Source organism: Sturnira hondurensis, unplaced genomic scaffold, assembly GCF_014824575.4.
Source record: "Sturnira hondurensis isolate 20B ecotype Veracruz unplaced genomic scaffold, ASM1482457v3 Scaffold0008640, whole genome shotgun sequence".
Classification (NCBI taxonomy): domain Eukaryota; kingdom Metazoa; phylum Chordata; class Mammalia; order Chiroptera; family Phyllostomidae; genus Sturnira; species Sturnira hondurensis.
Window position 1 is genome coordinate 20,155,121 of NW_028081271.1, and position 13,811 is coordinate 20,168,931.

Below are 13,811 nucleotides of genomic sequence, written 5' to 3' on the forward strand. Positions count from 1 at the left end.
CTTACTGAATCTCACCGAGTGGTTTCCCTCTGCCAGCCATTGTGCAAAATGCATTACATGTATCGTCTCATTAATTCCTCTCAAGAGTCCTGGGACTCGGGGGCTATGATCAGTCTCACAGTGTTATTCTACAGGGTGCAGAGAAGTCTAGGGACTTCATTCAAGGTGGCACAGATGGTAAGTGCAGGGCTGGAGCCAGAGCCAGGTCTCTCTGACTCAGGTGTCTGCACTCTTTACCCTTGTCTTCCTTCCTCATACTGGGGTTGTGCCCAGCCTTGGGCACGGTCCTGGAGACCACGTGGAAGGTGAGCTCCATGGGGTCTTTACCACTAGGAAGCGTCAGGTTCGGCTGGGGAGATGCAACCAATACACACAAGACGGTAGTGCTAAAAATCCAAGTCCATCTTTATAACAAGGTAGTGCATCATTCAGTGGAACTGCCAGATGCCAGTATTTTGGTTGGAGGAGAGGGGGCTGCAGTGTCCCCACTGCTGCCACCTGTCTGGGGAAGAGCAGGGCCTGGAGGTGGAGTCTGAAATGGACGTTCTCAGGCCAGGGAGACAAAAGATTAAGAATTGGACCCTGGCTCTGCCACTAAGTTGTTTTGTGTGTGAGCAAGCTGTTTATTCTCCCTGGGCCATAGGCATTCTCAGTGATCTCTAACCTGGCTTTCCTTCGGCCTGTTATCGCCTGAAGGGCTGAGAATAGGGTGGGATCCTGGAGTTCAGCAACACTGTGGAACACATGGTAGCTGAACATGGCTGGCATGCCAGACTCTGGTCAAATGCTGAGGCTTCAGCAGTGAACAAGACAAAATCTTCGTCTTCAGGGAGGTTGCAGGTAGCTGGAGAGGTAGCAGATCAGATAGAAATGTGGCAGGATGAGCTGCAGGGCACCCCTCTGTGGAGAGGGTAGCAAGAAACCCAAATCTGGACACGCATCCTACAGACGATTCACATTTGTAGAGCACTTTACTGGTTTTGGAGTGTTTTCACTTACAGTACCTCATTTGATGGTTGTGTGTCCTGGAGGGACGGGGAGAGGGGGGTTTTCAGTGAGGTCAGGCTTTATGGGGCAGGGCGGCGCTGAGTGGGGAAGGCGAGCTAGTCTGCCTAGAGGGTGTTATGGTGGGGTTCCCTAGGGGCCCTAAGACAAGGATTTGTGGCAAGTTCTTTATTAAGGAAATGTTCCCCTGAGACTGTGAGGTGTGCTGGGAAGCAGGACAAGAGTGTGAGCTCAGGAGAAGTCTGCGAAGGGTAGGTAGGCCCTTAGCCCACTGCCGCGGGGTTGGGGGAGGGGACAGTAAGGGAGGCCTGAGAGGTGTCCCCATGGAACTGGGCTTCTGTATGCCTCACCAGACAGACGTGGCCCGATGACAGCCCTCTGAAGTAGAGCTGCCCGTGTCGCCATGGTGAGCACAGCAGGACATCAGAGACAGGAGGCCAGCGACGGTGTCTGCTCCTGGGGGTGGATCGCAGGTCATGCTAGGGGTCAGCCTGCGCGCTGGTTCATGCTGTTTCCTTGTGGTAGAGTAAGGGATCAAGGTTTTTTAATATAGGCCCTGGCGACACAAAGCCGATCTAGGAGGAAACCTATTACCTAAAAAGGACCCCTATAAACGCAGAGTTTCAATAGTATTGATTGTGATCACTGACTTGGCTAATGCATTTAAAAATCAATATGCGGACAATGTCAAGCACATAAATAATTCTTGAATAGAAACAAACCTTGGCTGGATTTTCCTTAAAGCACTAAGTGATGTGAGGGCACCAGCACTTGTGTTGTAATTTAACGATGGTTCCCACGGCGAGACAGGGCATGATGTTCCTTAATAAGGCTTCTCTCCTTCTATTACATTGACCTACAGAGTAACTAACTGTTTCGGTTGCACAGCAACGCTTACGTTCCACCTGTCTGGTGCTCGCAAGACCAAATTGTGCAGCTCTGAACACAGGGTGAAGGGAGGCACGGAAGCCCTATTGCACTGGATTGTGGTTCTTGTCACATTTACTCTGTAAAGTGTATTTTCTCTTATTGGTCAGAAAATGCTTTCCAAAGGCCACAATGTGAATTTTGGAACAAAATACCCATAATATAATATCCCCAAAAGATTACATCCCTGCATTTCTTCTGGTATCTGTGGGGCCTAAATAAAAACCTTTTGCTTTCTTTCTTTTAAGAATGAGCTTAAAGCAATTTTTTTTCCATTGAAAGGGGCAAAGAGCTTTGCTGTGTTGACAAAAAGATGAATGTTTGGCTGCATTTTAGTAGAAAGCCTATGGAGGAGTGGTAGGGAATTATATTAATACATAATATATAATGAATAATAGTTTTGTCTTAAAGGCTAGGCAAAAATGAGTATGTGTGTTTTTTTTTATTGCATTTTCTGTATCAGAAACCTTCTTGAGCAAAATGTGTCTGAAATCCAACAGTGGTTAAAGGACTTTTGTATAATATGCTTCACCCTGTCAAAATGCCAAGAACCAGTAAGATAACGTCCTTTAGAAACTGGCCAATAACTGCACCCGGTGCAAAATTTGAAATGTGGGAAAGCTGATACAGTGACGGGTTGCCTCCTCCCACTGCTGCTGCCCGGCTACATATTTCCTGGCCAGAGGCAACCAGTGTGACCAGTTTCTGTGTCTGCCCAGAGACTCGCTCTGCATATACCTGTGTCACGATGACTCTCAGATCTTCAACAGCTGTTTGGGCAACGTGTTCTTAATTCATGGATTTGGTGTTGTTGGCACATTAGTGATGTATGTGACACGTGATTTCAAGGGTTAAGAAGAATTTCTGGCATGCTCTTATCTATTATTGTGTTAGAGTAAGAATGCAGAATTCTTTTTGGGGGGAAACATCCCCAAAGAAAATTTCAAGTGACAGATCTGTACTTTGGCTAAAATGCAAGTTGAATTAAATAACTGCAAATTCTGCTAAGGCTTAATGATCATGAAATTAATGTTTTAAGAATTAAAATTATGTGTGGATGTTTGAGAGTTAACATAAAATACTGTAAGTGCAATTTTGTTTTTCGTGTTTTCTGTAGTAATTTTATTTTCTAAAAAAAATATTTTTTATTAGATTTTATTTATTTATTTTTAGGGGGGAAGGGAAGGAGAGAGGGAGAGAAATATCAATGTATGGTTGCCTCTCGTGCATTCCCTGCTGGGAACTGGCCTGCAACCCAGGCATGTGCCCTGACTGGGAATTGAACTGCGATCCTTTGGTTCTCAGGCCCGTGCTCAATCCACTGAACTACACCAGCCAGGGCTAAAAAACAATTCTTGTCTTTATAAGAAGGTGGACTTGGTCTAAATTGAAAAGTGAAAACTAAGAAGCACTTTGGGGCAGTCGTGGGAACACTTAGCACTACCTAGTGTTAAAGCTGAAGAGATGGAAGCTGCAAAACCCAGCAGAGGCTCCACTAACCTTCGACGATGGCTGTTCTGAGTTTTCTTAAAATTGGTCTCTGGTTGTATTGCTGTGTTTTCCTGTAGACTTGAACTTTCAGCATTCGTTTGCTATATCTATTTGCATATCTATTTTTAACTATTTTATATCTCTAGTATATATAGGAATGCCATTTTATTGTTAAAATAGCGTCTGTGGGGAAAAGCAGGCACTTGTACGTGTGGGAGCAGGGCTGTGCATTAGACTTTGCCAGAGACTGCTGTGTTAGTTACACCGGCCAAGCACGGGCACTCCGAGAATACGTTAGGGCAGCGTCCACAGTTCGCTGAGCCTCCTGTTCTCGTCGGGAAAATACGTGTCATAACACGAATGACCTCTCTCTCTAACACCGTTGCTGTGAAGGTGAAATAAAGTGATGTGCGAGAAAGTACTTTGATAAACTCCGAAGTTTATCAAATTAGATGTTGTAGAGGTGTTACTTGTTAAGGAATTTTTGTTCTGGCAGCGACATGAGATGGACGAGGAGGTGGGGAGAGCCTGGAGTTGGAGGGGCCAGTGAGGAATCTGTCCCACAGCTTCCTTACGTGAAAACGGTGGTGGCATGGAGGGAATGGAGAGGAAGGGACAGATTTAAAGGCTCTGGGAAGGAAGACACTGATGTGCTGGGGACTGCCTGAAGGGTGAGGCAGAGTGGTCGGAGGCTGAGTGCCTGCTTGACTGGGGAGAGAGGGTGGAGCCACTGGCAGAGATGGAGAAGTTGGGAAGGGAAGCAGTCCGAGGGTGGAGGGGGAATGGTGACTGAGTTTGAGATACATGTGGAGGAGGCCACGTTGAGGAAAGGGGGAAAGTAGTGGGCCGATTGAGTTTCAGGTTTCAGAAACGTTTAGGTGGCCACTCGGTGGAGTCTTGGATCCTGAACCTGTCCACAGGATTATCTAGGGTCCAGGCCTTTGACCCTGTTGTTAGGTCACTGTTGCCAGGATTGAAAGAGGAAGTAAAAGAGCTGGGAATGTGGTGGTCGAGAGGTGTCCACATCATGAAGTCCATTGTGGCTAAAGCTGGAGCTGGTGCAAGCCAATGAGAAAGAGACGTCCAGATAAGAGAATGAAAGCGGTAGATCAGCAAGCGGTTTATGGTATAGAATTGGTTTTTCTCAAAGGGAAGGACTAAATAGATCTCTTTGAACTGGAGACTGGAGAGAGTAGCCATGGACATTTCACCTTTCTTCAGGGAGTGTGTCAGGGAGTGGAGCTGCAGGGTGGAGGGGACATGCGTTTGTTACCAGAGCAGCAAGTGAAGCCACTCCCTGGGTCACGTAGTGTCTGGGAACAGCCTGGTCACTTTCCTTTGATTAGCCTCTCGTGCCACGGTGGGGCTGTGGAATACGGGGCTGAGGGAGTTACACTCTCCCCTCCATTCCCATCGCACTGCTCTTCTTAGGCGAGGCCTTTTCTGAGAGTCTGTGTCTGGTTTAGGCTTTTGGTGGTTTGTGCTGTGCTTTGAGCCCATGGGCAGCCATGGTGGCTCATGCCTTCGCTGTGGGATTTCCACACACATTCTGTTCCTACTTCTCCCCTGAGTTGACCAGCAGGCTGGTTTTTACTGCCTGCTGTGTTCCTTGCTGTCTGCTAGGAACCCTGGAGGGTTAGAAGAGAAGGTAAGAGGGCACCAGCATCTCTCCTTCCCCTTTTGTCCTGTGAATCCCTGGTCTTTTGGAGCTGGGCACCTAAGAGCCAGTTGGACTAGTTCTTGCCCTGCCCAGCTTGGGCAACTCTGCAGGGCCTCTTTTGGTGTCACCTGCTGGTCCAGCTCTTGTATTTACCTTTCATTGATAATCAACTCTTAGATAATAAGCAGGTCTTTGTACATTTGAAGGATTGTCTCATGGGAGGTGGCCTGGTAGAAAGGAAAGTGCATGGGATTCGAGAATCAGGAAGGGTTAGGTTCCACTCCTGGCCCGACGGCTCAGTACCTGTCTCACCTTGGGCAAGTTGTTTCACCTGCTCAACCCTTAGTTTCTTCCTCTGTAAAGTGGGATTGTTAGAATTAAGGGACAATATGCAAAGGTACCTCCCAGCAGGCCTGATGTATAATAGACTCTAAAGATAGGTCCATTTCTTCCTTTCTCAAGCTGTGCTTTGTCCGGTCGGCAGATTGATGTTGGGAGTAGTGAGTTCTGTCTGTCTTCTCTCTGCTCCTTGAGGAAGTCATTTCCCCAAGTTGAGCTGTGGAACGGCTCATGTGGTGAATGACGAGGCATCAGCAGAACCTTTTAATGCTGACATTCTGCGAATTTATGAATCTATAGTTAGGCCTTCTGGTCGTTTCTATGCTTCTTGTTACTCTCACTGGGAAAATTTTTCTGTTTCAACAAGAAGAACTGTTGCTTCTAGAAGAAAGGCTTACCACGTCACACCTCTGGGCACCTCAGCTCTTTGCTTGCTGATGGAAAAGAAACAACCCTATACTTTCCATTCATGGGGAGGGGGAGCTCCTTTGAGGTCCTTGGCGGCAGAAGGACATTTGAGCAAAAAGCAAGGCGTTGTCTTCATAAAGCCATCATTTAAACAGGAGCCTGCCGTGTGCACTGCATTGTTCCAGAAAGTTTAGAAGTCCCAGAAGTGTACAAGTTGTTCCTGACTTACAAACATTTTCACGCACAGTTGCTGCCAGCCATGCATGCAGTTGGAATCCCTTGTCTCTCCCTGGCTCTTCTCTTCCTTGTCCCTGTTTTCTGCTGGTGCAGCAGCCAGGGCCACTCTGTGGGCTGTGGCTGGGTGTGGCCCTTTATTTCACCAACTGCTGTGTCTTCAGTGCAGAGCCAGCAGGGTCAGCTGGTGCCTGCAGAAGTGATCCTCAAACCTGGTGGCACAGAGATTTTACTTGAGAGCCTCAATGTGCTTGAAATCTAGTAAGAACAGACTTAAATTCACAGAAATATATACCCCAACACAGAATCCAGGGCTAGATTTTGCCATGTAGACTGGTTGTTCTCAACCTTGGGCCTATTAAGGGATCGCTTGGGAATCTTAACAAAATGGATGTGTTCTGTCCACATCCCACTTGATCCTGATTCCGTGTTTTTCGGGTGAGGCTTGAGCCTGGGCCTTTTCAAGCAAGCTCCCTGGGAGAATCCGAGGTGCAGCAAAGCTGGAGGAGGACTGGTGTGCATGGAATCGGTGAGAGCAGAGGCCAGGGCCGGCTGCAGTCCGTGGAGGTGGGGTCTCGTCCCTGCCCTACAGGAGACAGGCGGTGGCCGGGGGAGGCAGCTGGCTGGTCTGCGACGCCCTGCCGCTCCCCAGGTGCTGTTTCCTGGTGTCCCCACCCTGACGGCTGGCTGCTGGGCTGGCTGCTGCGCCCGCACAACTCAGGCGTGTTGGCACATTCTTCCTTGAGCAAGAAGTGCTTGGGGCTGCCACCCTGGCAGTGAGCTGTCACCAGGCCCAGTAACCGGAGTGGACACGGCCCTGTCCCTCTGGATCAAGCCTCGGTGATCCTGGGGCTGTTTTCTCCTGTCATGCATTTCCCTCTGGATGGTGAGGATGGTGGGGGGACACTGCTTTTCCAGACGTTCGTCACATTTTCCTGGCTTCTCGTGCTGGAGAGGAAGGAGGTACACGTGAGCCTAGGAGCAGACCGTGGGTGGGCTGTGGGTGAAGCAGGGAGAACACCCCCACCCCCAGGGAAACTGGGCTTGGAGAAATGCTGTCTCTTTCTCTCTGAAGCAGGGCGCCGAGGGTGGAGCAGCCGCGGAGGGTGGAGGGGATGAAGTAGTTGAAATCTGATCGGCTCCTATCTGTCATTATGTTTGGGTTAGTGTCCCAGTGGTTCCCCAAATCCCACTTCATCACTCATAATTCAGGATAGGGCCCTGGAGGCCTTTGGGTTGTGGTTTGGGGTCAGGAGAGTGAGTTGTGCAAGACCAGCCCTGAGACTTGGCATCTGCATCTTGTAATTAGCATGCGGGTCGGAGATAGGAACCACCTCGGCTCGGCTCTCTGTGTGTGTTTTCACGTCATTCTTCCAACACACTCTGAAACAGGGCTTATTACTGCCTACAGTCCTACAGCAGTAATGTCCTAAAGCTAGAATTCCAACGGCTTGTGCTTTTTCAAATGACACCGTGTTGCTGGCAGGGCATCAGGGCAGAAGTCAGGAGACCTGAGCTGTATGTAGTTCAGGCTCTGCCACCAAGTATTACCTCGGACAAATCCCTTCACTCACAGGTCAGTTTCTGCAAGAGTGAGATGGGGCCTTGGGGTGATCAGGTGCTCTGGGTCCAGCAGAGGCCTGTGGCTCTGCGTGTCTCTGGAGGCCATGCAGACCTGGGCCTGCTCTTGGCCATCTCACTCCGTGAGGAGCTGAGCATTCGCCTGGAGAGATTTACCCTCTCCTCTGGGGCAGTCAGCTAGCTGCTCACGGGCCTCCTCGGGTGCGGTGGCTCCTTTTTGGACACTGGTTCAGGGGCTACATCCAATAGAAGGTACCCCAAAAAACAAAACAAAACAAAATGCAGTCACTGTATAATTGAAAAAAATGTGCAAATCAAATCATCTGTAGCTGAAATGCTAATCCGGCCACTTAAAGGCAGACTTTAGATTTATGGCCTCGTTTGCAACAGGAGGGAGGTGCTCCTTCTAGATCTCTTCCTCTAAGATTCCAAGGCTCTGAGAGGCCTTTTAGCATCATGTTATTCCAGTCCATTTTCTTGTGAATAGGACATTCCACACATTACATTTGCTTCAAGGGGCATGTAGTAATGTAGATAATTGGGCCTGGAAGGAGTCTTCCCTCTTATCTTGGATATTTCTTAAGGGCGGTTCCCCCGGAATGACAGGTCTTTTCACTGTTAACCCTTTAGGAATTTTATTAAATCCCCATTGTCTAAGGTCCTCAATTGCTTTGCCATGACCTGGGTAATAGTGCTTCAAGGTTATTCTTTAAGGTTTATGGAAACCGTTTGAGAGATACAGGAGTAACGGACAGGCTCTCAGGTTCATGGGGCGTGGATTTTCCAAGATACAGATTAGAAACTCCGCAAGTGTGGTTTATGGGCCATTTCTTTGGTCCTCTCCCATCCCTGTGTCATTGGCTTCATTTCTGACAGTGGAGAACGTAGAAAGCCAAGCGATGGTGCCAAGGGTACCTTGATATTGCCACACAGGGTACCTGTGTGTTTCTTCCTATTTTAGTTAAACATTCACTTTGTGTTTTATAGTGTATGGACATCGTAACAGTTCTGTGAAACAGACTGGACGGCTGTCTTTTTTATTTCTGTACTGTGTGAATCTGTACCCGCATTATTACGAAAAGAAGTTGAAGTGGCGTAAAATAGGACCGAGCCAACAAGGAGATCAGACTAGTCAGGACAGAAAAACATAGTAGCTGACACTTGTTCAGTGTCATCTGTGTGCCAGGTGCTCCTACGTGGACTCACTCATTCTTACAACCGCCTTACGAGGTAGGTACCTGCTACCAGAAGGGAAAACTGAAGGTTAGTGGCTACGGAACTTACAGTCAAATGGTGGAGCCCACACTTTTACCCACTGTACCAGAATGCCTCTCTCTAATCTGTCAGGACGTCAGTGACACTCGTGCACACGTGCAATGGCAAGAATCACCACCGTTTCACAGGGGAGGAGAGTGAGCTAAAGAATGGGTACGTGACTTGCTCAGGGCTGCGAAGCCAGTGAGTGGCGTAAGCAGAAGTAGAGGCCTGGTCTCCTGTCTCTTAGTGCTGTTTCCATGGCCTCACATAGCATCCTTCTTAAAATGAAAAACACTTTTTCTCCCCCAGAACCTGGCAATTGGGGCAGGAGCCGTTGGATCTTTGCAGCTGACCTACATCTCGAAGGTAATGTTGGTCTGGAGCGCTGGGAATTCATATTCTGTAAGTAGGTTTAGTATCTAAACAAGAGGAAGTGTCAAATCCTTTGGGTGTTAGCACTGGGGGTGTTGCTTGGGCAGCTCCCCCTTCCTCACCACTGCCTGTGGAAGCTCAGCTGCTGACCAGGAGTGGGTGGAGCTCTCGTCAGCAAGTTCTTGGGGGTGGGGCACCGCAGCCTCCTTCTCCAGGGACACATCAGCCAGTGACGCTCTCAGCTCCAGCAAGGGAGGTATTGGTGGTGGGGGTAGGTGTGAGACGTGACCTTTTTTGGTAATTGGGACAAGGAAGAACACCAAACACCAACCCCTAGTGACGGTAAAGGGTTCTCCCAAAGGGTATGATTAAACAGGAGCAGCTCAGAAAGGGTTGGGGCTGCACTGGAATTGTATCAATCACGTGGACAGGGGAACTGTGGAGGGAAGGCTAAGAACGCCTTGAGAAGGTGCTCAGACGTACCCGGAAGCCACTCAGCAGCTAGGTAACTGCTGTGAGTCTGGCAGGTAGGCTGACAGCCACCCCCTGGCCGAGTTTGTGCAGACAGGGGGAGAGTTGCGCCTCTTAGGTGCTGAGACCTGGGGGTGGGGATGGGGGTGGGGCTGGTTGATGGTGCCCACATGTAGCTGCTGAATTCAGCTTCTTTTAGCGGCCCCTCCCTGGAGCAGGCCCCAGGGCTGACCCGTGAAACAGCAGTGATAAAAAAGGTCAGAGATTTAGAGCCTCACCAGAAAGAGGAACTCTTTGTCCAGTGAGGAGAGCCAGGTGGCGCCCAGCCAGCACTTAGGTTCCGGAAGCCCTGCTCTGCCCACTTACCCCTCACTTCAGGCCTCTTGGGGACCTGTGCTTCCTTCATCAGGTTCTCCCGGGGGTTGAGACAGGGTGGAGGGGACCCTAATTGGAACAGCTCCTGGCTCCTTTTTATAACAGGCTTTGGGAGTCTTGGGTCCAGCCCTCCATCCCTGCCGTTCAGCGGGGAGTGGCAGGTGCTGAAGCCGACTGCCGGGCAGCCTCTGAGCTGCTAGAGCGAGGAGATAATGACCTAGAGGCAGAGGGAAGGAAGGCCTTTGAAAGCTCAGATTTGAGATTTGTGCATGCCTTGTGCTGAGAAACGTGGTGGCCTCCCCTCTCCTGTCCAGACTTGCTGTGAGCTCATTAGGTCACTTCTCTAGGAGATTGTCAGAGAAAGAGGATTCAGAGAGAACCTCAGTATAAATGAAACCCCCAAACCTGCCTGACTAAGAGTGTTTGGGAAGGGGTTTTTTTTTTTTTTTGGTTTTTGGAGGGGGAAGAGTGACTACAGTCTCTTGCTGAATTGCGATTTATAAATGCAGCTCAGATAAGGGTTTTTAGAATTCTCAGCTTTGGAGATGGCCTCGTTTAGAAAGGACGGACCTGCTTTTTAGCCCTTCACTAGGCAGAGGCAGGCCTGGATTGGCCCTTTGCAAAACCCGCAGCTGCCGTGGGTCAGGTTACACATTGCTGAGGGCCTTCCACTCTGGCCAGATTGTAGGGATTTTCCCTGGGAAACATTAAGCAGTGGTACCAGCATCCCATTCAGAGTTCCAGGTACCTCGTATTAACCCCTAGGTGTTCCCTCCCACAGTGTCAGCCTGCCTTCCGGTGTGTGGGTGGCCTCTCTTCAGGGGCGCTCTTCTGTGTCCCTTCCCTGAGGGCTCGTGTTGGGAAAATGGCATCCCTCAGAGATGAAAGTTCTTGACTTGGCGTTATCCAGGGCATCAGTGGAAGCAGAACCCGTTCTTGGGCGAACTAGAAAACAATTGGTGCCAGCCTTCGGTGCAGTTTTCTCACTTTGCCCCGTGGCCTTCTACATGGTCCCAGACACAGCTGGTGTCCTGTTTTGTCAGGGCCTTGCCTTCAATAACTATAAGGAAGCCCTTCCTGGCACGGTGGTTCCTGTCAACCAAAATTCCCGAAAAGGGTATTAGAAGATGGAGACACTTCGTTCAGGTGACCGGTGCGAAGCCTGGGGAGATGTAGCCTTTGGCAGAAACTGATGGTGTGCCGTCTTTTATAGAGGAAGTCGTCCCCCAGGTTCCCAATTAGGTCCATTTTGTGTAAATGAGGTATCCACATTTGTATGGTTCTTTCTTTTAAAAGACATTTTATTGATTTTGCTATTATAGTTGTCCCCATTTTTCCCCCTCTGCCCCATACCCCGCTTCCCTCCAGCAATCCTCCCCACCTTACTTCATGTCCATGTGTTGTGCATGTAAGTTCTTTGGCTTCTCCATTTCCTATATTGTTCTTAACTTCTCCCGTCTATTCTGTACCAACCAATTTACGCTTAATCCCTGTACCTTTTCCCCCATTCCCCCTCCCCCTCCCTGCTGATAACCCTTCAAATATCTCTGTATGATTATGTTCCTGTTCTAGTTTGCTTAGCTTTTCTTTGTTTTTTACATTCAGTTGTTGATAGTTGTGAGTTTTTTTGTCATTTTAATGTCCATAATTTTGATCATCTTCTTTTTCTTAAATAAGGCCCTTTAACATTTCATATAATAAGGGCTTGGTGATGATGAACTCCTTTAGCTTTTTACCTTGTCTGGGAAGCACTTTATCTGCCCTTCCATTCTAAATGAAAGCATTGCTGGATAGAGCAATCTTGGTTGTAGGGACTTGCTTTTCATCGCTTTGAATACTTTTTGCCAGTCCCTTCTTGCCTGCAAAGTTTCTTTTGAGAAATCAGCTGACAGTCTTATGGGAACTCCTTTGTAGGTAACTCTCTATTTTTCTTTTCCTACTTTTAAGATTCTCTTTATCTTTAACCTTTGGCATTTTAATTATGATGTGTCTTGGTGTGGTCCTCTTTGAGTCCAACTCGTTTGGGAGTCTCTGTGCTTCCTGTCCTTGTATGTATTTCTTTTGCCAAATTAAAGAAGTTTTCTTCCCCCCCCCCCCCGATAAGTGTTCACTTTCTTGCTCTTCCTCTTTTCCTTCTGGCACCTGTGTGATTCCAATGTAGGCACTTTTGGAGATGTCCCAGAGTCTTGTTCTCTCTTCACTTTTTATAATTCTTATTTCTTCATTTTGTTCTTGTTGACTGTTTCTTTCTTCCTTATTTTCCAAGTCATTGATTTGATTCTTTTCCTTCACTGTTGGTTCCCTATGGATTTTTCTGTTTCACTTAGTGCAGCCTTCATTGCTTTCCTTATGCTTTTACCATACTCAGTGAGTTCTCTGAGCATCCTTATCACCAGTGTTTGACCTTTGCGCCTGATAGGTTGGCCATCTCCTCGTTGCTTAGTTCTTTTTGTGGGGTTTTGTTCTGTTCTTTCATTTGGGCCATATTTCTTTGTTTCCTCAATGTGGCAGCCTCCCTGTGTTTGTTTCTGTGTATTAGGTAGAGTGCTTTGACTCCCTGTCTTGGCACACCTGTTGTGTTCTTTGAAGGGGAGCCTGAGGTAATCACCAGGGTGGGGTAACCCACCTCACCGCTTTGTGGCTCTGTATGTGGGGGAGGAGTTGGAGAGGGGACAGTGCCGCTGCCTGGCTGCGGGAGGCTTGCTAGGCACTTGCCCCATTTCCAGTCTCTTCACCCGCTTTCTGTATGTGACTGGTGCCCCTCCAGGTGTTGCTCTGGTGGTGGTTCCCAGAGTGGGTGGGTTCACGTAGGGTCTCAGTCAGTGTGGGCCCTTTAAATGGACTCTCCTTAGAGACTGGGAGTTTCTTCCACCGCCCTCACCCCCACGATTTCACAGGCGGAAGTTATGAAGCTCTGTTTTCCCTCCACCTGGAACCCTGGGCTCTGCAGTCTGGCCTGGGGCTGGGATTGCTTGCTCCCCAGGTGTCACTCCCAGTTTTTATCCGCCACAGGTAGATGTGGGACCGTTTGTTCTGCTGGTTGCTGCCACCCCACGACCTCTCCTCTGCCCCGGCCCTCTCTCTCCTCCCCTTACCTGTCTGGATAAATTTGTCTTCTTTAAATCCTTGGTTGTTGGATTTCCATACAGTTCGATTTTCTGGCAGTACTGGGTGTTTTTGGTTTTGAGGTTAGTTGTAATCTTTCTTACGGTTGTGCAAGTAGGCAAAGCATGTGTACCTACGGCTCCATCTTGACTGGACTGTATGGTTGTAATTGATACAAATCATTCAGTCCCAATTCCTCAGCATTATGTATCCTGATTGGTTGTTATAGAACAATTCTGGATGGTTGGTTTGACAAATGAGGATGTAATTGTGTAGTTCTGATTGGATGGGGAAAGTCTCAGTCCACTGGTCTAAAGACAAAACCAGGAACTCTCTTATAATAGTTGACTCAGACAGATGAAATGACCATAGTGCAGGAAGCTAGGAACTCCGTCTGGGGTTCTTCCTCTCAGCAGATGGTTGCTAGACTCTTATTATTTATAAAATTTGGGCTCTTTATTGACCATTGGGGAAGTTAGCAGATACATTTCTTTTTGGCGTTCACATCAAATGAATCTTTTTTCATGGGGCCCACATTCCTAACTTTTGGGGTGGGTCATGGATCCTTTGGAGAGCCTGATGAAAA

The 13,811-nt window shown here is 48.5% G+C and overlaps 1 protein-coding gene across 3 annotated transcripts in view; it reads left to right on the forward strand.

The window, feature by feature from the left end:
* Positions 1 to 13,811, forward strand: part of PLEKHA2 (pleckstrin homology domain containing A2) — a 69,836-nt gene that overhangs the window by 28,199 nt on the left and 27,826 nt on the right. For all 3 annotated transcript variants that reach the window (XM_037055420.1, XM_037055419.1, XM_037055418.1), the window contains one exon: positions 9,212 to 9,268. In XM_037055420.1, the coding sequence (XP_036911315.1) occupies positions 9,212 to 9,268 (57 nt within the window). The remainder of the gene's footprint in view (positions 1 to 9,211; positions 9,269 to 13,811) is intronic.